Source organism: Nerophis lumbriciformis, linkage group LG29 (genome assembly GCF_033978685.3).
Source record: "Nerophis lumbriciformis linkage group LG29, RoL_Nlum_v2.1, whole genome shotgun sequence".
Lineage (NCBI taxonomy): Eukaryota > Metazoa > Chordata > Actinopteri > Syngnathiformes > Syngnathidae > Nerophis > Nerophis lumbriciformis.
Window position 1 is genome coordinate 34,200,001 of NC_084576.2, and position 23,393 is coordinate 34,223,393.

General features: G+C 38.8%; 1 protein-coding gene across 1 annotated transcript in view; it reads left to right on the top strand.

Annotated features, from left to right (window-relative positions):
• Positions 1 to 23,393, top strand: part of rev3l (REV3 like, DNA directed polymerase zeta catalytic subunit) — a 186,480-nt gene that overhangs the window by 40,391 nt on the left and 122,696 nt on the right. Inside the window, exons 2-5 of the mRNA XM_061924449.1 lie at positions 2,103 to 2,292; positions 2,385 to 2,459; positions 13,419 to 13,579; positions 22,492 to 22,624. Of these exons, the coding sequence (XP_061780433.1) occupies positions 2,103 to 2,292; positions 2,385 to 2,459; positions 13,419 to 13,579; positions 22,492 to 22,624 (559 nt within the window). The remainder of the gene's footprint in view (positions 1 to 2,102; positions 2,293 to 2,384; positions 2,460 to 13,418; positions 13,580 to 22,491; positions 22,625 to 23,393) is intronic.

Genomic DNA, 23,393 nt, shown 5'->3' on the forward strand with positions numbered 1-23,393 from the left:
GATTTTTGTGTTGACTCTGTCCAGGATTATTTTGCTGATTTTTCCTATTTCAGATTTAGTTGGGTTTATTAGTCGGCATGTTGGGTTATTTGCAAAGTTGGGTTTGTGGTCCTTCAATGTGATGAAGGCTTCCTTGTTGGCTGTGGCGTCCACCCTGTCCTCAATGTATATATATATATATGTATGTATGTATGTATGTATGTATGTATGTGTGGGAAAAAAATCACAAGACTACTTCATCTCTACAGGCCTGTTTCATGAGGGGTTCCCTCAATCATCAGGAGATTTTAATGGAAGCATTCACATACCATGGTTTATATAGGGCACAGAGTGGGTAGGTACAGGCTGGCGTAGGGGCGTGGTGATTGGCTCATGTGTTACCTAGGAGGTGTTTCCGTCTGTGGCAGCATGCTGATACAATTTCGCTGCGCTTGTTGAGGGATGACAGGTCTGGACGGTAAATAATAAACAGTTTCTCTTTCAAGCATAGGTTGCATCTTTTATTACCACTATTGTAAGGTGTGCTGGATGCAAGAATTTGCCATGTTATTGAATATTCAACATTATTGTCTTTGAGGTCCCAAATGTGTTTGCTGAGTTCTGTGGTATTCCGCAGGTTTTGGTTCCTGAGAGAAGCCTTGTGATTGTTCCATCTGGTTTTAAACTCTCCCTCGGTTAATCCTACATATGTGTCGGATGTGTTAATGTCCTTGCGTGTTACCTTAGATTGGTAAACAACTGATGTTTGTAAGCACCCCCCCGTTGAGAGGGCAATCGGGTTTCTTGCGGCAGTTGCAGCCTTTGTTGGTTTTGGAGTCGCTCTGTCCGTGGGGCCGACGGCTCATTTGCAATTGTTTTGTTGTGGTTTGAGATAATTTGTCGTATATTGTTCATACAGCTGTAGCTCAATTTAATGTTGTTCTTGTTGAATACTTTTCTTAGGGTGTTGTCTTTGGGGAAGTGTTTGTCAATCAGAGTGAGGAATTTGTGGCCAATGTTAGTTGAGACGTTTTTGCTGTATGGGGGGTTGTACCAGATGATGTTGTTTCGTTTTCTGTTCTTTTTTTGGTTGGTTTCCTGGCGTGGGTTCATAGGTGAGGGTGAAATTGTATCCGCTTTCATCAAGGGCTTTTTGGTACGGGGGCGTTGCTTGGTCAAATTCAGCTTTGCTAGATGACAGCATCGATAGCCTTTTATTGATTCCGGTAGGTATTCTTTTCGTGGTGGTGGGTGGGTGGTTGCTGTCATGGTGCACGTATTGGAGTGTTGTGTTGGGTTTCGTGAATGGTTGGTAGCTGTTATTTCTCAGGTTGAAAGTGACGTCGAGGAAGTTGACGGTTTGCTTGTTGGCTTCAATCGTGATCCGTAGGCCGTTCTCTTTGAAAATTTGGCATATGCACTTCTTGGTATTCTCGCTGCTCCTTGGCGAGGCGCGACACACTGCCAGTCCGTCATCATATATATATATATATATATATGTATATATATATATATGTATGTGTGGGGGAAAAAAATCACAAGACTATTTCATCTCTACAGGCCTGTTTCATGAGGGGGGGTACCCTCAATCATCAGGAGATTTTATATATATATATATATATATATATATATATATATAATATATATGTATATATATATATATATATATATATATATACACATAAACACACAGAAATATCCAAAGACATGCACCTGGGGATAGGCCCCTCCCACCTCCAAAGACATGCACCTGGGGATAGGTTGATTGGCAACACTAAATGGTCCCTAGTGTGTGAATGTGAGTGTGAATGTTGTCTGTCTATCTGTGATGAGGTGGCGACTTGTCCAGGGTGTACCCCGCCTTCCGCCCGAATGCAGCTGAGATAGGCTCCAGCACCCCCCGCGACCCCAAAAGGGACAAGCGGTAGAAAATGGATGGATGGATATATGCTTTGGAGCCCCTGCCTGGAAAGAAAACAATGTTTTCCTCGGTGCCCTAAAATATGATCCCTCCTTTAAAGCAACACTTGCCTTGACCTTAAAAAAAAAGTTCAAATTGAATGATTTGTTTGTGTCAGGTTTGAATCCCTGGTCTTAGATCATTCTGTCACGTGGTGTTGCAGGCCAGAAAACGTGTCTCCACCTTCACGGCGTGTTCCCGTACATCTATATTCCATTTGACGGCTATGGACAAGAACCGGAGCGCTACCTGCGTCAGGTGGCCTTCAGCATCGACCGAGCCCTCAACGTTGCCATGGGAAACCCCACGTCCAATACCCAGCACATCTTCAAGGTGGTATTGGTCTCTGGCATGTGAGTACGCCGTCTTGTCTCCTACTTTCTCGTAAACATGTTCTTCATGATCGAAGACAAGATTGATCTGTTGGGCATGTGCTTTCTTCCAGGCCTTTCTATGGCTACCACTCCAAAGAGAAGCACTTTATGAAGATCTATCTGTACAATCCTCAGATGGTCAAAAGGTAAGATTATCCTTGACCTGAATGACGTTGATACAGACTTATTATCACTAAGGCTGCAGCTAACGATTATTTTTCTATCGATTAATCTATAGATTATTTTTTTCGATTAATCAGTTAATCTATAGATTATTTTTTCGATTAATCTATAGATTATTTTTCCTTTTACCGATTATTTTTTTATTTAAATAAATTTAGGACAGTTTTTTCAAAAGGCATGACTTTTATTTACAAAAAAAAAAGTATGGCCACTCAGTCAACATTGACAACAACATGACAAAATATTCTGTAACAATGTAAACATTTAAAACTTTTAACATTTAACAAAATTAAAAGTAGCTTATTTGCTTTTTAATGTGCAAATATAAAAGTAAACATCCAGTGCAAATCTTAATATTCTGCAATAGTATAAGCATTTCAAAAGTAAAAGTATTGCTTATTTTGCTTTAAAATGTGCAAAAATAAAGATAAACATCCAATACAAAAAAGTGCAAAACGAAATATTCTGTAACAGTGTAAACATTTCAACAAAAGTAAAAGTATTGCTTATTTTGCTTAATAACACAACAATGATAGTATGATTAAAGTGAAAGTTAATTGTTTGTTTGTACATAGTATATGTAACTGTTAATGTTGTAAAAGGTATTTGCACAACTAATTAACGTTAGTGTTAAAGAGGAGCGCGTCTTTGTAAACACTGAACAGGCACGCCAAACGCGCCTCTCAGAGCGAAACAGTGTTTTAGTTTATGAATTTACAACGCAGATACAAATGACACATTCATGTTTTTGTGTAATGATGACAACGTATACTCACGCGGACGATTGACTAGTTGATGGTGATGGCAAGAACGCTGTCGGGTGTTTTCTTTTCAAATGTTCCTTCATAGCCGTTGTGCTGCTATGATAGGCCATTTCCGCTCGACACAGTGTGCATACAACAACTGTCAAGTGTTTGGCTTTTTTCGCTGTGCTTATCCCACACTTGAAGGGATGTACCAATGCTGAATGTGGCTTCTGGATTTCACTCAAAAGACCAGACTAGTTACTTTTTCCTTTTATTTTCCTTTAGTTTGCAACAGTTTTTCCAACAAAGAAACAGCTTCTTTTTTCTTCTTTAGTCTTTTTAGCAGTCTTTAGCAGTGTTAATAGACTTTAGTTTCTTTAGCTGTCATTATCTGTCTTTAGTAGCCTTTAGTAGCCTTTAGCTTCTTTAGTAGGTGAAAAACCTTTTAGGACAAAACACCACAAGATTAACATGCTGTAAAAAATCAATCAATTATCAATCCCATAATTTACAACTATTAATTAGGCTATCAAACTCTTAACCATTAAACAAGTGCAAGAAAATGGACACATCTTTTCCCTTTAAGTTAAAACATATTTTAAATAAATTGTCTCAACATAAATGCACCAAGATACATATAAAATACATTTAAACCCAGAAACACAATAGATAAATGCAACAGAAAACCCAATATGCAAATACATAAATACCTAACCAATTAACCACCTATTTAGATACATATTTAAAATCCATATTCAATATAAATATATTATTAATTTAGCAGTGAAACACTCAATCTTAAACGCTGTCTACTGGTAGAAAAATGCCCCTTTTGTCTATGCCCTCACCAGCAGCCAATGATCCAACACACTTAAATCCAATTGAGTGACTTCACCCTCCTGATGAAGCAAACTGCTCCAACATTTATCAAACTAAGCAAAGAATATCAACACTAAACAACAGTTACACAAAACACCGTGTGTATTTAGCCTCCAGACTAAGCACGCTACATGCACACAACTCCCACGCACCCCCATCTCACCAGCGCAACAGGTGCGCCACACCCACGAAGAGAAATATTAAATCTTACATACTTTTGGCACAACTCTGGGTTATCTGTAATGAACTAAACCTTTTTCCACTCTGCGCTGGCGTCTTTTGTACTCCTTGATTTGACAAAGCGGTCTAATTACCGGGCTCGCGCACCAGCAGATGAGACGGGAGCGCGCCGCGTTATACCTGCGCGTGAACGTAAACTGATCGGCTCTGATCATATAAGCCGACTGGCCGAAATAATGCCGAATTATATACATTTCCTGGGGTTGCCTAGGTGAATAGGGATGCGGATATGTGCTCTAAGATAAAATATAATTGTATTAAGTGGGGTTTGGCTGGTTGCTAAGCAGCCACGGTTGCGAGCTCGCGCGTCAGCTGACGAGACAGCTGTTCGCCGCTACAACATTATTAGGCCGTTTATTGAAATACTCCCACACTTTTGACGACTTTTGGCGTGCTTTTTTCCCCTCGCTCGCATCGTCTGCTTTGCGCTCCGCCATGACGGCAGTGTGACGTAAATATGCGACACACCGACGCACAAAAACGGCGTCGACGTATTTACGTAACCGATGACGTCGACTATGTCGACGCGTCGTTTCAGCCTTAATTATCACATAATTACTTTTAGTTCTACATGTTAGCTATTAGAGGTGGTAATAATTGTTTTGAAATGGACGACTATAGAATCAATTAGTAAACGTCAATAATGGATATTTATTGTAAATAAAGTCATGCAGACACCGAGAGATCCGACCAGCTCCTTTACTCTCGCCCACTTATGTTCCAGTTTTGCACACATTTCTATTCATTTAGTAAATGTGAGAATTAATTTAACTGTTTTTTATTACAAATGTGCTGTTTTTTAAAGTTGCAAGTAGAGTTGTACGGTATGCAATATCATATTTGTCAAAGTAACGGTCCCGTCCCCTTTTTTTTTAACGGTCATGACGGTGCGTCGTCCTGACGTTGCTGGTTTTAGGAGCAGAGGAGCATGTATGGCAGCGCACAAACACAGAGTACTTACAAGCAGACACAGTGTGTAGACAGAAAAGGGAGAACGGACGCATTTTGGTGTAAAAAAGTAAAGATAAAGGTGAAGTTATAACACTGAAACACCATCCGTTTGTGTTTTAGCTACTTCTAAATCACTAATCCTGGTCTCCCTGGTGACAAATAAAGTATGTTTCTTATAAGTACCATTATCACTGGAGGACGAGGAATATCTAAACATGCTTCACTACACACCGTAGGAGGATACAATAGCTCACCACCGTCACAAAGTAAACAAATGCCATGGGTGGATCTACACCTGACATCCACTGTAATGATACCAAGTACAATAGTCGATATTACTATGATTACATCTATATTTTTTAGCATCACAAAATCTTTTTTTGTTTTTTTTTAAATTCACATTATGTTAATAAAGTCAGTAAATACGTCCCTGGACACATGAGGACTTTGAATATGACCAATGTATGATCCTGTAACTACCGTATTTTCCGCACCATAAGGCGCCCTGGGTTATAAGTCGCGCCTTCAATGAACGGCATATTTCAAAACTTTGTCCACCTATAAGCCGCCCCGTGTTGTAAGCCGCATCTAACTGCGCTAAAGGAATGTCAAAAAAACAGTCAGATAGGTCAGTCAAACTTTAATAATATATTAAAAACCAGCGTGATGTGGGCGCGCATGGAGTCGTATATCAACATGGACGGAGCTGCGTGAAAAAAGCCACCCGGCCTCTTCGCGTAAACTTAAACTTACCTTAACCACTCGCTCATCTTTTCTTCATCCATCCCTTCGAGTTAGCTTTTATGATGACGCCGGCTGGAAAGGTCTCTTTTGGCAAGGTCTTCCTTTTGAATATCACCATAGGTGGAAGTTTCTGGCCATTAGCATGGCAAGCTAGAACCACAGTGAAGGATGACTTCTCATTCCCTGTGGTGCGAATATTCACCGTACGTGCTCCCGTTGTATCCACAGTGCGGTTCACAGGAATATCAAAAGTCAGTGGAACCTCGTCCATGTTGATAATGTTCTCTGGCCGGATCTTTTTTTCAGCTATCTTGTTTTTACAATATGCACGGAAAGTAGCCAGCTTTTCTTGAAAGTCTTTAGGCAGTTGCTGTGAAATAGTAGTCCGTGTGCGGATGGAGAGATTGCGTCTTTTCATGAACCGGAAACCTGTCGCTTAGTAGGAGCCATTTTGTGGTCTTTACAGATGTAAACACACAAAGGAAATGAAACGTAATATCCGCGCGCTTCTTCTTCTTCTACGCGGGCGGGTGGTTGCTTACAGTAGAAGAAGAAGCGCTTCCTGTTCTATGGGGGCGGGTGCTTACCTTGGCGGTTGCTTGCGTAGAAGAAGAAGCGCTTCCTGTTCTACCGGGAAAAAAGATGGCGGCTGTTTACCGAAGTTGCGAGACCGAAACTTTATGAAAATGAATCTTAATATTAATCCATATATAAAGCGCACCGGGTTATAAGGTGCACTGTCAGCTTTTGAGTAAATTTGTGTTTTTTAAGTGCGGCTAATAGTGCGGAAAATACGGTACTTGGTATCACATCCATACCTAAATGTGTGGTATCATCCAAAACTAATGTCAAGTATCAAAGAAGAGAAGAATAAGTGATTATTACATTTGAACAGAAGTGTAGATAGAACACGTTAAGCAGATATTTACAGTAAATGAACAAGTAGATGAATAATATTTTTTTTTACAGTTTGTCCCTCATAAAGTGTACAAAATAATAGGTGTATAAATGACACAATATGTTACTGCATAATTAGGAGTCTTTGTTTGTTTACTTACTACTAAAAGACAAGTTGTCTATTTTATTTAAGGACTAAATGACAATAATAAACATATGTTTCATGTACACTAACATTTGTTGTTTAAATAAAGCCAATAATGACATTTTTTGTGGTCCCCTTTGTTTAGAAAAGTATTAAAGTATCGAAATACATTTTGGTACCGGTACCAAAATATTCGGGACAACCCTAGTTACAAGTGACAAATGTGTATTTAGTGAAATGAAAATAAATGTAAAACTGCATCATTTTATATAAATTATAGATGCATCAATAATAATAATTAGGGACCGCAATTGAATTTCGTGTGTTTTATTATTATTATTATTATTCCGCCGCCTCTTTGAGCTGTAATTTGACCCCCTTAACATGCTTCAAAACTCACCATATTTGACACACACACATCAGGACTGGCGAAAATTGCGATCTAATCAAAAAACCAAACCCCAAAACTCAAAATTGCGCTCTGGCGCCCCTTAGGAATAAACACAGACAAAACTGCTTGTAACTTCCGGTAGGAATGTGGTAGAGACATGAAACAAAAACCTCTATGTAGGTCTGACTACATTGACATCCTTCAGCAAAAAGGTTGGCAATTCCCCCTTCAAAACAAAATTTTAGTAAAAACAGTCACTTTTGCCTCTTTGAGCTGTAATTTGACCCCCTTAACATGCTTCAAAACTCACCATATTTGACACACACATCAGGACTGGCAAAAATTGCAATCTAATCAAAAAACCAAACCCCAAAACTCAAAATTGCGCTCTAGCGCCCCTTAGGAATAAACACAGACAAAACTGCTTGTAACTTCCGGTAGGAATGTGGTAGAGACATGAAACAAAACCCTCTATGTAGGTCTGACTACATTGACATCCTTCAGCAAAAAGTTGGCAATTCCCCCTTCAAAACAAAATTTTTGTAAAAATAGTCACTTTTGCCTCTTTGAGCTGTAATTTGACCCACTTAACATGCTTCAAAACTCACCATATTTGACACACACATCAGGACTGGCGAAAATTGCAATCTAATCAAAAAAACCAAACCCCAAAACTCAAAATTGCGCTCTAGCGCCCCTTAGGAATAAACACAGACAAAACTGCTTGTAACTTCCGGTAGGAATGTGGTAGAGACATGAAACAAAACCCTCTATGTAGGTCTGACTACATTGACATCCTTCAGCAAAAAGTTGGCAATTCCCCCTTCAAAACAACATTTTAGTAAAAACAGTCACTTTTGCCTCTTTGAGCTGTAATTTGACCCCCTTAACATGCTTCAAAACTCACCATATTTGACACACACATCAGGACTGGCGAAAATTGCAATCTAATCAAAAAAAACAAACCCCAAAACTCAAAATTGCGCTCTAGCGCCCCTTAGGAATAAACACAGACAAAACTGCTTGTAACTTCCGGTAGGAATGTGGTAGAGACATGAAACAAAACCCTCTATGTAGGTCTGACTACATTGACATCCTTCAGCAAAAAGTTGGCAATTCCCCCTTCAAAACAAAATTTTAGTAAAAACAGTCACTTTTGCCTCTTTGAGCTGTAATTTGACCCCCTTAACATGCTTCAAAACTCACCAAACTGGACACACACATCAGGACTGGCAAAAATTGCGATCTAATAAAAAAAAAAACCAACCCCAAAACTCAAAATTGCGCTCTAGCGACCCCTAGGAAGAAAACACAGACACAACTGCTCCTAGGAAGAAAACTCAGACAAAACTGCCTGTAACTTCCAGTAGGAATGTCGTAGAGACATGAAACAAAACCCTCTATGTAGGTCTCACTTAGACCTACATGTCATATACTGACAACCCCTAGCAAAAATCAACAGGAAGTTTGCAATTCCCCCTTCAAAACAAAAGTTTTGTAAAAAAACGGTCACCTTTCTTCAAACATTATCTCCTCTGAGCGCGTCTGTCGTGTCGGCTTCAAACTAGCACAGGAGAGAGATTGAACCCTTCTGATTAAAAGTTGACCAAAGAGTTTTAATTACTGCTCCGGTTTGGATTTTATGTGCCGTCAAAGTCGGTCCCGTCCATCGCTGCTTGCAGCTTTAATTTTTAATTGAATCTTAATGGAATCGTGAGGTGCCCAAAGATTCTCACCTATTAGCTATTGCTGTCATTTCTTTGTAAACCGCATTCTTGGTGCTGCAACATTCTAGAACTTGTTGCTTAGAAGTAAAATTGAGATTAGACTGAAGGTTTTAGAATGGCCTGACTTAAAGGTGTGGACAATGCTGAAGAAACAAGTCCATGTCAACACATCCACCGTCTTCTTCTTCTTCTTACTAAAATGTCTGTTTAAGTCAGCTGACATACATGATAGAATGTCACAAAAAACATCCATGAAGTTTGGTTCTTTTATGAATTTATTGTGGCTCTACTGAAAATGTGAGCAAATCTAACATCACATGGACAAAGATAAGACCTTCTGGAGGAAAGTTCTGTGGTCAGATGAAACAAAAATGGAGCTGTTTGGCCACAATACCCAGCAATTTGTTTGGAGGAGAAAAGGTGAAGCATTTAATCCCAGGAACACCAGGCCTACCGTCAAGTATGGTGGTGGTAGTGTTATGCTCTGAGCCTGTTTTGCTGCCAATGGAACTGCTGCTTTAAATGGGACAATAAAAAAGGAGGATTAGCTCCAAATTCAAGTCTTTTAACATTTTCTTTTTAAAAAATCCCGTTTTTCCCAAAATTCACACATTTTCATGAAATTCCCATTGAAATCAATGGGACATGTTTCAAAGTTCCACAATTTTTCATCCGATTCAAACCGTTCCAACTGCAAAATAGTCAACATTTTCAAAATTGTGTGCTCTCCTTCAACAATTTAAAAAAAAATTCCCGGATTTCCAAGAATCCCCAGTTTTCAGGGACATTTTTCCCCATTCAAAATGAATGGGACATTTTTCCAAGTTGCACAATTTCCACATTTTTCAACCCATTCCACCTTCAACACATTCACCTCATCCTGGACATTCAAACTATCATTTTTACAAGTTCAAAAAAAAATTCCAGGATTTTCCAGAATTCCATTTTTTGCAAAGCCCTATTTCCACCCTTTTTTCTGGCAACTTTTCAACCGTCAAATAATTCCTCTTAATCAGGACAAAAAAACAAAGTTGTTTGTTGAACTGGAAAATTTCCCACAATGGAACTGCTGCTTTAAATGAGACAATGAAAAAGGAGGATTACCTCCAAATTCATGTATTTTAACATTTTCTTTCAAAAAAATCCCGCTTTTCTCAAAATTCACACATTTTCATGAAATTCTCATTGAAATCAATGGGACATTTTTCAAAGTTCCACAATTTTTCATCCGATTCAAACCGTTCCAACTTCAAAATATTCAACATTTTCAAAATTGTGTGCTCTCCTTCAACAATTTTAAAAAAAAATTCCCGGATTTCCAAGAATCCCCAGTTTTCAGGGACATTTTTCCACATTCAAAATGAATGGGACATTTTTTTAAGTTGCACAATTTCCACATTTTTCAACCCATTCCAACCATTCCACCTTCAACACATTCCACTCATCCTGGACATTCAAACTATCATTTTTACAAGTTCAAAAAAAATTCCAGGATTTTCCAGAATTCCATTTTTTGCAAAGTCCTATTTCCACCCTTTTTTCTGGCGACTTTTCAACCGTCAAATAATTCCTCTTAATCAGGACAAAAAAACAAAGTTGTTTGTTGAACTGGAAAATTTCCCACAATGGAACTGCTGCTTTAAATGGGACAATGAAAAAGGAGGATTAGCTCCAAATTCAAGTATTTTAACATTTTCTTTCAAAAAAATCCCGCTTTTCTCAAAATTCACACATTTTCATGAAATTCTCATTGAAATCAATTGGACATTTTTCAAAGTTCCACAATTTTTCATCCGATTCAAACCGTTCCAACTGCAAAATAGTCAACATTTTCAAAATTGTGTGCTCTCCTTCAACAATTTAAAAAAAAATTCCCGGATTTCCAAGAATTCCCAGTTTTCAGGGACATTTTTGCCCATTCAAAATGAATGGGACATTTTTCCAAGTTGCACAATTTCCACATTTTTCAACCCATTCCACCTTCAACACATTCACCTCATCCTGGACATTCAAACTATCATTTTTACTACCGGTAGTTCAAAAAAAAATTCCAGGATTTTCCAGAATTCCATTTTTTGCAAAGCCCTATTTCCACCCTTTTTTCTGGCAACTTTTCAACCGTCAAATAATTCCTCTTAATCAGGACAAAAAAACAAAGTTGTTTGTTGAACTGGAAAATTTCCCACAATGGAACTGCTGCTTTAAATGAGACAATGAAAAAGGAGGATTACCTCCAAATTCATGTATTTTAACATTTTCTTTCAAAAAAATCCCGCTTTTCTCAAAATTCACACATTTTCATGAAATTCCCATTGAAATCAATGGGATATTTTTCAAAGTTCCACAATTTTTCATCCGATTCAAACCGTTCCAACTTCAAAATATTCAACATTTTCAAAATTGTGTGCTCTCCTTCAACAATTTTTAAAAAAAATTCCCGGATTTCCAAGAATCCCCAGTTTTCAGGGACATTTTTCCACATTCAAAATGAATGGGACATTTTTTTAAGTTGCACAATTTCCACATTTTTCAACCCATTCCAACCATTCCACCTTCAACACATTCCACTCATCCTGGACATTCAAACTATCATTTTTACTAGTTCCAAAAAAAATTCCAGGATTTTCCAGAATTCCATTTTTTGCAAAGCCCTATTTCCACCCTTTTTTCTGGCAACTTTTCAACCGTCAAATAATTCCTCTTAATCAGGACAAAAAAACAAAGTTGTTTGTTGAACTGGAAAAATTCCCACAATGGAACTGCTGCTTTAAATGGGACAATGAAAAAGGAGGATTAGCTCCAAATTCAAGTCTTTTAACATTTTCTTTCAAAAAAATCCCGCTTTTCTCAAAATTCACACATTTTCATGAAATTCCCATTGAAATCAATGGGACATTTTTCAAAGTTCCACAATTTTTCATCCGATTCAAACCGTTCCAACTTCAAAATATTCAACATTTTCAAAATTGTGTGCTCTCCTTCAACAATTTAAAAAAAATTTCCCGGATTTCCAAGAATTCCCAGTTTTCAGGGACATTTTCCCCCATTCAAAATCAATGGGACATTTTTCAAAGTTCCACAATTTTTCATCCGATTCAAACCGTTCCAACTTCAAAATATTCAACATTTTCAAAATTGTGTGCTCTCCTTCAACAATTTAAAAAAAATTCCCAGATTTCCAAGAATTCCCAGTTTTCAGGGACATTTTTCCCCATTCAAAATGAATGGGACATTTTTCCAAGTTGCACAATTTCCACATTTTTCAACCCATTCCAACCATTCCACCTTCAACACATTCCACTCATCCTGGACATTCAAACTATCATTTTTACAAGTTCCAAAAAAATTCCAGGATTTTCCAGAATTCTATTTTTTGCAAAACCCTATTTCCACCCTTTTTTCTGGCGACTACTTTTCAACCGTCAAATAATTCCTCTTAATCAGGACAAAAAAACGAACTGGAAAAATTCCCACAATGGAACTGCTGCTTTAAATGGGACATTGAAAAAGGAGGATTAGCTCCAAATTGTTCAGGACAACCTACCTAAATCATCAGCCCGGAGGTTGGGTCTTGGGCGCAGTTGGGTGTTCCAACAGGACAATGACCCCAAAAGTGGTAAAGGAATGGCTAAATCAGGCTAGAATGAAGGTTTTAGAATGGCCTGACTTAAAGGTGTGGACAATGCTGAAGAAACAAGTCCATGTCAACACATTTAGCTGAACTGCAGCAATTTAGTGGTCAAGTGGTCAAGCAGAAGCTTGTGGATGGCTACCAAAAGCGCCTTATTGCAGGTCAACTTGCCAAGGGACATGTAAGCAAATATTAACATTGCTGTATGTATACTTTTCACCCTCACATTTTCATAATAAATTCATAAAAGAAGCAAACTTCATGAATGTTTTTTGTGACCAACAACTACTACGACTAACTACACAGACTTTGCTCCGGAGATTTCCCCTCGGAGTTAACGGGGCCAAGCGCTTGCTTCAACGTCACTTTCCCTCACTTCCCAGTGTGCGTTTAAGAGCCCACTGCTGTGTTTAGATGGAGACAGGTGTGGACAGTATTGTCCCCACATTAAAAGTATAGCAGATTTGCTCACATTTTCAGTAGAGCCATAATAAATTCATGAAAGAAGCAAACTTCATGAATGTTTTTTGTGAGCAACAAGTATGTGCTCCAATCACTATGTTCCCTGCAGGGTGTGTGAGCTGCTGCAGAGCGGGGCGGTGCTGAACAAGATCTACCAGCCTCACGAGGGCCACATCCCCTACCTGCTGCAGCTCTTCATGGACTACAACCTGTACGGCATGAACCTGCTCAGCCTGGCGGCGGTCAAGTTCCGCAGGAGCCACAACAAAGGTAAGGGCCAAGAACCCGGGCTTTGGAGACTGGTTTTTGTCTCGAGAGGGACAAACGGTAGAAAAGTGGATGGATTGATGGATGTAAAATGGTAAAGAAAGTTGAAAGGTTGACAAACTTGACACACAATACACATTTTTTGTTGCTTTTTTACACTCTTTCCTTGGCTTTTTCTGTGTTTTTGCAAATTCATTAGCTTTTTAATGATATAATTGACCTGAACTACTGCAGGTCTGCTAGAACAGTCCATAGTGGATCTGAGAGTCCAGTCCATAGTGGATCTAGTTAATAGTGTCTCTGAGAGTCCAGTCCATAGTGGATCTAATTAATAGTGTCTCTGAGAGTCCAGTCCATAGTGGATCTAGTTAATAGTGTCTCTGAGAGTCCAGTCCATTGTGGATCTAGTTAATAGTGTCTCTGAGAGTCCAGTCCATAGTGGATCTCGTTAATAGTGTGAGAGTCCAGTCCATAGTGGATCTAGTTAATAGTGTCTCTGAGAGTCCAGTCCATAGTGGATCTAGTTAATAGTGTCTCTGAGAGTCCAGTCCATAGTGGATCTAGTTAATAGTGTCTCTGAGAGTCCAGTCCATAGTGGATCTAGTTAATAGTGTCTCTGAGAGTCCAGTCCATAGTGGATCTAGTTAATAGTGTCTCTGAGAGTCCAGTCCATAGTGGATCTAGTTAAAAGTGTCTTTGAGAGTCCAGTCCATAGTGGTTCTAGTTAATAGTGTCTCTGAGAGTCCAGTCCATAGTGGATCTAATTAATAATGTCTCTGAGAGTCCAGTCCATAGGGATCTAATTAATAGTGTCTCTGAGAGTCCAGTCCATAGTGGATCTAGTTAATAGTGTCTCTGAGAGTCCAGTCCATAGTGGATCTCGTTAATAGTTTGAGAGTCCAGTCCATAGTGGATCTAACATAATATTGAGAGTCCAGTCCATAGTGGATCTAACATAATAGTCTGAGAGTCCAGTCCATAGTGGATCTAGTTAATAGTGTCTCTGAGAGTCCAGTCCATAGTGGATCTCGTTAATAGTGTGAGAGTCCAGTCCATAGTGGATCTAGTTAATAGTGTCTCTGAGAGTCCAGTCCATAGTGGATCTAGTTAATAGTGTCTCTGAGAGTCCAGTCCATAGTGGATCTAGTTAATAGTGTCTCTGAGAGTCCAGTCCATAGTGGATCTAGTTAATAGTGTCTCTGAGAGTCCAGTCCATAGTGGATCTAGTTAATAGTGTCTCTGAGAGTCCAGTCCATAGTGGATCTAGTTAAAAGTGTCTTTGAGAGTCCAGTCCATAGTGGTTCTAGTTAATAGTGTCTCTGAGAGTCCAGTCCATAGTGGATCTAATTAATAATGTCTCTGAGAGTCCAGTCCATAGGGATCTAATTAATAGTGTCTCTGAGAGTCCAGTCCATAGTGGATCTAGTTAATAGTGTCTCTGAGAGTCCAGTCCATAGTGGATCTCGTTAATAGTTTGAGAGTCCAGTCCATAGTGGATCTAACATAATATTGAGAGTCCAGTCCATAGTGGATCTAACATAATAGTCTGAGAGTCCAGTCCATAGTGGATCTAGTTAATAGTGTCTCTGAGAGTCCAGTCCATAGTGGATCTCGTTAATAGTGTCTCTGAGAGTCCAGTCCATAGTGGATCTAGTTAATAGTGTCTCTGAGAGTCCAGTCCATAGTGGATCTAGTTAAAAGTGTCTTTGAGAGTCCAGTCCATAGTGGATCTAGTTAAAAGTGTCTTTGAGAGTCCAGTCCATAGTGGATCTCGTTAATAGTGTGAGAGTCCAGTCCATAGTGGATCTAGTTAATAGTGTCTCTGAGAGTCCAGTCCATAGTGGATCTAGTTAATAGTGTCTCTGAGAGTCCAGTCCATAGTGGATCTAGTTAATAGTGTCTCTGAGAGTCCAGTCCATAGTGGATCTAGTTAATAGTGTCTCTGAGAGTCCAGTCCATAGTGGATCTAGTTAATAGTGTCTCTGAGAGTCCAGTCCATAGTGGATCTAGTTAAAAGTGTCTTTGAGAGTCCAGTCCATAGTGGTTCTAGTTAATAGTGTCTCTGAGAGTCCAGTCCATAGTGGATCTAATTAATAGTGTCTCTGAGAGTCCAGTCCATAGGGATCTAATTAATAGTGTCTCTGAGAGTCCAGTCCATAGTGGATCTAGTTAATAGTGTCTCTGAGAGTCCAGTCCATAGTGGATCTCGTTAATAGTGTGAGAGTCCAGTCCATAGTGGATCTAACATAATAGTGAGAGTCCAGTCCATAGTGGATCTAAAATAATAGTCTGAGAGTCCAGTCCATAGTGGATCTAGTTAAAAGTGTCTTTGAGAGTCCAGTCCATAGTGGATCTAGTTAATAGTGTCTCTGAGACTTCAGTCCATAGTGGATCTAATTAATAGTGTCTCTGAGAGTCCAGTCCATAGTGGATCTAACATAATAGTGTGAGAGTCCAGTCCATAGTGGATCTAACATAATAGTGTGAGAGTCCAGTCCATAGTGGATCTCATTAATAGTGTGAGAGTCCAGTCCATAGTGGATCTAACATAATCGTGTGAGAGTCCAGTCCATAGTGGATCTAACATAATAGTGAGAGTCCAGTCCATAGTGGATCTAACATAATGGTGAGAGTCCAGTCCATAGTGGATCTAACATCATAGTGTGAGAGTCCAGTCCATAGTGTATCTAATTAATAGTGTCTCTGAGAGTCCAGTCCATAGTGGATCTAGTTAAAAGTGTCTTTGAGAGTCCAGTCCATAGTGGATCTAGTTAATAGTGTCTCTGAGAGTCCAGTCCATAGTGGATCTAATTAATAGTGTCTCTGAGAGTCCAGTCCATAGTGGATCTAATTAATAGTGTGAGAGTCCAGTCCATAGTGGATCTAGTTAATAGTGTCTCTGAGAGTCCAGTCCATAGTGGATCTAGTTAATAGTGTCTCTGAGAGTCCAGTCCATAGTGGATCTAATTAATAGTGTGAGAGTCCAGTCCATAGTGGATCTAGTTAATAGTGTCTCTGAGAGTCCAGTCCATAGTGGATCTAGTTAAAAGTGTCTTTGAGAGTCCAGTCCATAGTGGTTCTAGTTAATAGTGTCTCTGAGAGTCCAGTCCATAGTGGATCTAATTAATAGTGTCTCTGAGAGTCCAGTCCATAGGGATCTAATTAATAGTGTCTCTGAGAGTCCAGTCCATAGTGGATCTAGTTAATAGTGTCTCTGAGAGTCCAGTCCATAGTGGATCTCGTTAATAGTGTGAGAGTCCAGTCCATAGTGGATCTAACATAATAGTGAGAGTCCAGTCCATAGTGGATCTAACATAATAGTCTGAGAGTCCAGTCCATAGTGGATCTAGTTAATAGTGTCTCTGAGAGTCCAGTCCATAGTGGATCTAACATAATAGTCTGAGAGTCCAGTCCATAGTGGATCTAGTTAATAGTGTCTCTGAGAGTCCAGTCCATAGTGGATCTAATTAATAGTGTGAGAGTCCAGTCCATAGTGGATCTAGTTAATAGTGTCTCTGAGAGTCCAGTCCATAGTGGATCTAGTTAATAGTGTCTCTGAGAGTCCAGTCCATAGTGGATCTAATTAATAGTGTGAGAGTCCAGTCCATAGTGGATCTAGTTAATAGTGTCTCTGAGAGTCCAGTCCATAGTGGATCTAGTTAAAAGTGTCTTTGAGAGTCCAGTCCATAGTGGATCTAACATAATAGTGAGAGTCCAGTCCATAGTGGATCTAACATAATAGTCTGAGAGTCCAGTCCATAGTGGATCTAGTTAATAGTGTCTCTGAGAGTCCAGTCCATAGTGGATCTAACATAATAGTCTGAGAGTCCAGTCCATAGTGGATCTAGTTAATAGTGTCTCTGAGAGTCCAGTCCATAGTGGATCTAATTAATAGTGTGAGAGTCCAGTCCATAGTGGATCTAGTTAATAGTGTCTCTGAGAGTCCAGTCCATAGTGGATCTAGTTAATAGTGTCTCTGAGAGTCCAGTCCATAGTGGATCTAGTTAATAGGGTCTCTGAGAGTCCAGTCCATAGTGGATCTAGTTCATAGTGTCTCTGAGAGTCCAGTCCATAGTGGATCTAGTTAATAGTGTCTCTGAGAGTCCAGTCCATAGGGATCTAGTTAATAGTGTCTCTGAGAGTCCAGTCCATAGTGGATCTAGTTAATAGTGTCTCTGAGAGTCCAGTCCATAGTGGATCTCGTTAATAGTGTGAGAGTCCAGTCCATAGTGGATCTAGTTAATAGTGTCTCTGAGAGTCCAGTCCATAGTGGATCTAATTAATAGTGTCTCTGAGAGTCTAGTCCATAGTGGATCTAGTTAATAGTGTGAGAGTCCAGTCCATAGTGGATCTAACATAATAGTGTGAGAGTCCAGTCCATAGTGGATCTAACATAATAGCGTGAGAGTCCAGTCCATAGTGGATCTAACATAATAGTGAGAGTCCAGTCCATAGTGGATCTAACATAATAGTGTGAGAGTCCAGTCCATAGTGGATCTAACATAATAGTGAGAGTCCAGTCCATAGTGGATCTAACATAATAGTGTGAGAGTCCAGTCCATAGTGGATCTAACATAATAGTGTGAGAGTCCAGTCCATAGTGGATCTAACATAATAGTGTGAGAGTCCAGTCCATAGTGGATCTAACATAATAGTGTGAGAGTCCAGTCCATAGTCCACATGATGTCTGTTGAACCTTATCAGGTTTTTACTTTCTATTTTGAATATGACAAATTGCTTTACATGATGTGTGTAACTTTACTGCACAAGCTGTGTTTGATATGAATAGTTGGACATGGTCTGATTAAAGATCTGTTTGATGTGATCTTAGTCCCAAGTACTTCCTGCCAAATTTCAGCCTCCACTTTAAAGTCCCATTAAAAAAAAAAAATTCACACTTGACTTTCCACTAACAAAAGCAGGATTGTAATTCCCCCAACTCTTTGAAGTAGTCAGTGAAGTGGTCCTGGACTCTTTGACAAGCAGAATAGTCCAACAATAGGCAGGCGGGGTTACTTCCTCTCTGACTCTTGACAGCATCCCTTTCTATCTGGGATGAAGTGAAGGGACGATGAGAGAGAACTTGTGCACTTTATGAACGTGGCCCTCAGTGGAAACCACTTTGACATCCCGGAGATAGTGGAACCCGCTTAGGTTAGTGACATTTATGTCAAGTCCCAGTCCACCGTCTTCTTCTTCTTCTTCTTCTTACTAAAATGTCTGTTTAAGTCAGCTGACATACATGATAGAATGTCACAAAAAACATCCATGAAGTTTGCTTCTTTTTTGTATTTATTATGGCTCTACTGAAAATGTGAGCAAATCTGACATCACATGGACAAAGATAAGACCTTCTGGAGGAAAGTTCTGTGGTCAGATGAAACAAAAATGGAGCTGTTTGGCCACAATAGCCAGCAATTTGTTTGGAGGAGAAAAAGTGAGGCCTTTAATCCTAGGAACACTATTCCTACTGTCAAGCATGGTGGTGGTAGTATTATGCTCTGGGCCTGTTTTGCTGCCAATGGAACTGCTGCTTTAAATGGGACAATAAAAAAGGAGGATTAGCTCCAAATTCAAGTATTTTAACATTTTCTTTAAAAAAAATCCCGCTTTTCTCAAAATTCACACATTTTCATGAAATTCCCATTGAAATCAATGGGACATATTTCAAAGTTCCACAATTTTTCATCCGATTCAAACCGTTCCAACTGCAAAATAGTCAACATTTTCAAAATTGTGTGCTCTCCTTCAACAATTAAAAAAAAAAAATTCCCGGATTTCCAAGAATTCCCAGTTTTTAGGAACATTTTTCCCCATTTAAAATGAATGGGACATTTTTCCAAGTTGGAACAATTTCCACATTTTTCAACCCATTCCAACCATTCCACCTTCAACACATTCCACTCATCCTGGACATTCAAACTATCATTTTTACAAGTTCAAAAAAAATTCCAGGATTTTCCAGAATTCTATTTTTTGCAAAGCCCTATTTTCAACCCACTTCAACCGTCAAATAATTCCTCTTAATCAGAACAAAAAAACGAACTGGAAACATTCCCACAATGGAACTGCTGCTTTAAATGGGACAATGAAAAAGAAGGATTAGCTCCAAATTCAAGTCTTTTAACATTTTATTTTTAAAAAATCCCGCTTTTCTCAAAATTCACACATTTTCATGAAATTCCCATTGAAATCAATGGGACATTTTTCAAAGTTCCACAATTTTTCATCCGATTCAAACCGTTCCAACTGCAAAATAGTCAACATTTTCAAAATTGTGTGCTCTCCTTCAACAATTTTTAAAAAAAATTCCCGGATTTCCAAGAATTCCCAGTTTTCAGGGACATTTTTCCCCATTCAAAATGAATGGGACATTTTTCCAAGTTGCACAATTTCCACATTTTTCAACCCGTTCCAACCATTCCACCTTCAACACATTCCACTCATCCTGGACATTCAAACTATCATTTTTACAAGTTCAAAAAAAATTCCAGGATTTTCCAGAATTCCATTTTTTGCAAAGCCCTATTTCCACCCTTTTTTCTGGCAACTTTTCAACCGTCAAATAATTCCTCTTAATCAGGACAAAAAAACAAAGTTGTTTGTTGAACTGGAAAAATTCCCACAATGGAACTGCTGCTTTAAATGGGACAATGAAAAAGGAGGATTAGCTCCAAATTCAAGTCTTTTAACATTTTCAAAAAAAAAATTCCCGCTTTTCCCAAAATTCACACATTTTCATGAAATTCCCATTGAAATAAATGGGACATTTTTCAAAGTTCCACAATTTTTTATCCGATTCAAACCGTTCCAACTGCAAAATAGTCAACATTTTCAAAATTGTGTGCTCTCCTTCAACAATTTAAAAAAAAATTCCCGGATTTCCAAGAATTCCCAGTTTTCAGGGACATTTTTTCCCCATTCAAAATGAATGGGACATTTTTCCAAGTTGCGCAATTTCCACATTTTTCAACCCATTCCAACCATTCCACCTTCAACACATTCCACTCATCCTGGACATTCAAACTATCATTTTTACAAGTTCAAAAAAAATTCCAGGATTTTCCAGAATTCCATTTTTTGCAAAGCCCTATTCCCACCCTTTTTTCTGGCGACTACTTTTCAACCGTCAAATAATTCCTCTTAATCAGGACAAAAAAAACCAAAGTTGTTTGTTGAACTGGAAAAATTCCCACAATGGAACTGCTGCTTTAAATGGGACAATGAAAAAGGAGGATTAGCTCCAAATTCAAGTCTTTTAACATTTTCTTTTAAAAAAAATCCCGCTTTTCTCAAAATTCACACATTTTCATGAAATGTCCCATTGAAATCAATTGGACATTTTTCAAAGTTCCACAATTTTTCATCCGATTCAAACCGTTCCAACTGCAAAATAGTCAACATTTTCAAAATTGTGTGCTCTCCTTCAACAATTTAAAAAAAAATTCCCAGATGTCCAAGAATCCCCAGTTTTCAGGGTCATTTTCCCCCATTCAAAATGAATGGGACATTTTTCCAAGTTGCACAATTTCCACATTTTTCAACCCATTGCAACCATTCCACCTTCAACACATTCCACTCATCCTGGACATTCAAACTATCATTTTTACAAGTTCAAAAAAAATTCCAGGATTTTCCAGAATTCTATTTTTTGCAAAGCCCTATTTCCACCCTTTTTTCTGGCGACTACTTTTCAACCGTCAAATAATTCCTCTTAATCAGGACAAAAAAACGAACTGGAAAAATTCCCACAATGGAACTGCTGCTTTAAATGTGACAATGAAAAAGGAGGATTAGCTCCAAATTCAAGTCTTTTAACATTTTCTTTCCAAAAAATCCCGCTTTTCTCAAAATTCACACATTTTCATGAAATGTCCCATTGAAATCAATGGGACATTTTTCAAAGTTCCACAATTTTTCATCCGATTCAAACCGTTCCAACTGCAAAATATTCAACATTTTCAAAATTGTGTGCTCTCCTTCAACAATTTAAAAAAAAATTCCCAGATTTCCAAGAATCCCCAGTTTTCAGGGACATTTTCCCCCATTCAAAATGAATGGGACATTTTTCCAAGTTGCACAATTTCCACATTTTTCAACCCATTCCAACCATTCCACCTTCAACACATTCCACTCATCCTGGACATTCAAACTATCATTTTTACAAGTTCAAAAAAAAATTCCAGGATTTTCCAGAATTCTATTTTTTGCAAAGCCCTATTTCCACCCTTTTTTCTGGCAACTTTTCAACCGTCAAATAATTCCTCTTAATCAGGACCAAACAACAAAGTTGTTTGTTGAACTGGAAAAATTCCCACAATGGAACTGCTGCTTTAAATGGGACAATGAAAAAGGAGGATTAGCTCCAAATTGTTCAGGACAACCTACCTAAATCATCAGCCCGGAGGTTGGGTCTTGGGCGCAGTTGGGTGTTCCAACAGGACAATGACCCCAAAAGTGGTAAAGGAATGGCTAAATCAGGCTAGAATGAAGGTTTTAGAATGGCCTGACTTAAAGGTGTGGACAATGCTGAAGAAACAAGTCCATGTCAACACATTTAGCTGAACTGCAGCAATTTAGTGGTCAAGTGGTCAAGCAGAAGCTTGTGGATGGCTACCAAAAGCGCCTTATTGCAGGTCAACTTGCCAAGGGACATGTAAGCAAATATTAACATTGCTGTATGTATACTTTTCACCCTCACATTTTCATAATAAATTCATAAAAGAAGCAAACTTCATGAATGTTTTTTGTGAGCAACAAGTATGTGCTCCAATCACTACATCACAAACAAATAAGAAATGATTGTAAAGTACACTTTTGACCACTACTGTATAGATGAAGAATAATTCATAGCTTTTTGTGCTGACAACCTCTTTTTAGCCTACTATCAGACTTACATGTAATGTGTGTTTTAGATGAGGTGCCAGCAGCTCCAGACAGGCAGACTCCCAACAGTCCTTTCATGGCCAACAGTCCCTCCACGTCCAAACTAAACCAAAGCACCCTTGGGAGTACCTTTGTTCGCTGGGAGGAGAGCGCCATCCCTTGGTGAGTCATCTCCATCACTATGTTGTGGAACTATAACCCATGTGCACGACATTTGAATCGTCTACTTATCCACTTACAGGTTTTTTTCTATCTTTTTACACTCCTGAAAAGATGCAAGACAAGTTGAAAAAATGGCAATAATTGACATTTAGCACTGTTTGATCTTAAGAGTAGAGCTTTAAAATGCAAAAAAAAGGAGAAATGGAAGTAAGACGAAGCACAATTTATTGCCAACGACCATTATACTGACTTTGTTGTTAATCAGATGATCAAAAGTTTAAGACCACAGCTAAAAAAGAAACTATAAACTCCCCCTAAAATGGAAATAACCTTTTCAAAAAAGGACTACCGTATTTTCCGCACCATAAGGCGCCCTGGGTTATAAGCCGCGCCTTCAATGAACGGCATATTTCAAAACTTTGTCCACCTATAAGCCGCCCCGTGTTATAAGCCGCATCTAACTGCGCTAAAGGAATGTCAAAAAAACAGTCAGATAGGTCAGTCAAACTTTAATAATATATTAAAAACCAGCGTGATGTGGGCGCGCATGGAGTCGTATATCAACATGGACGGAGCTGCGTGAAAAAAGCCACCCGGCCTCTTCGCGTAAACTTAAACTTACCTTAACCACTCGCTCATCTTTTCTTCATCCATCCCTTCGAGTTAGCTTTTATGATGACGCCGGCTGGAAAGGTCTCTTTTGGCAAGGTCTTCCTTTTGAATATCACCATGGGTGGAAGTTTCTGGCCATTAGCATGGCAAGCTAGAA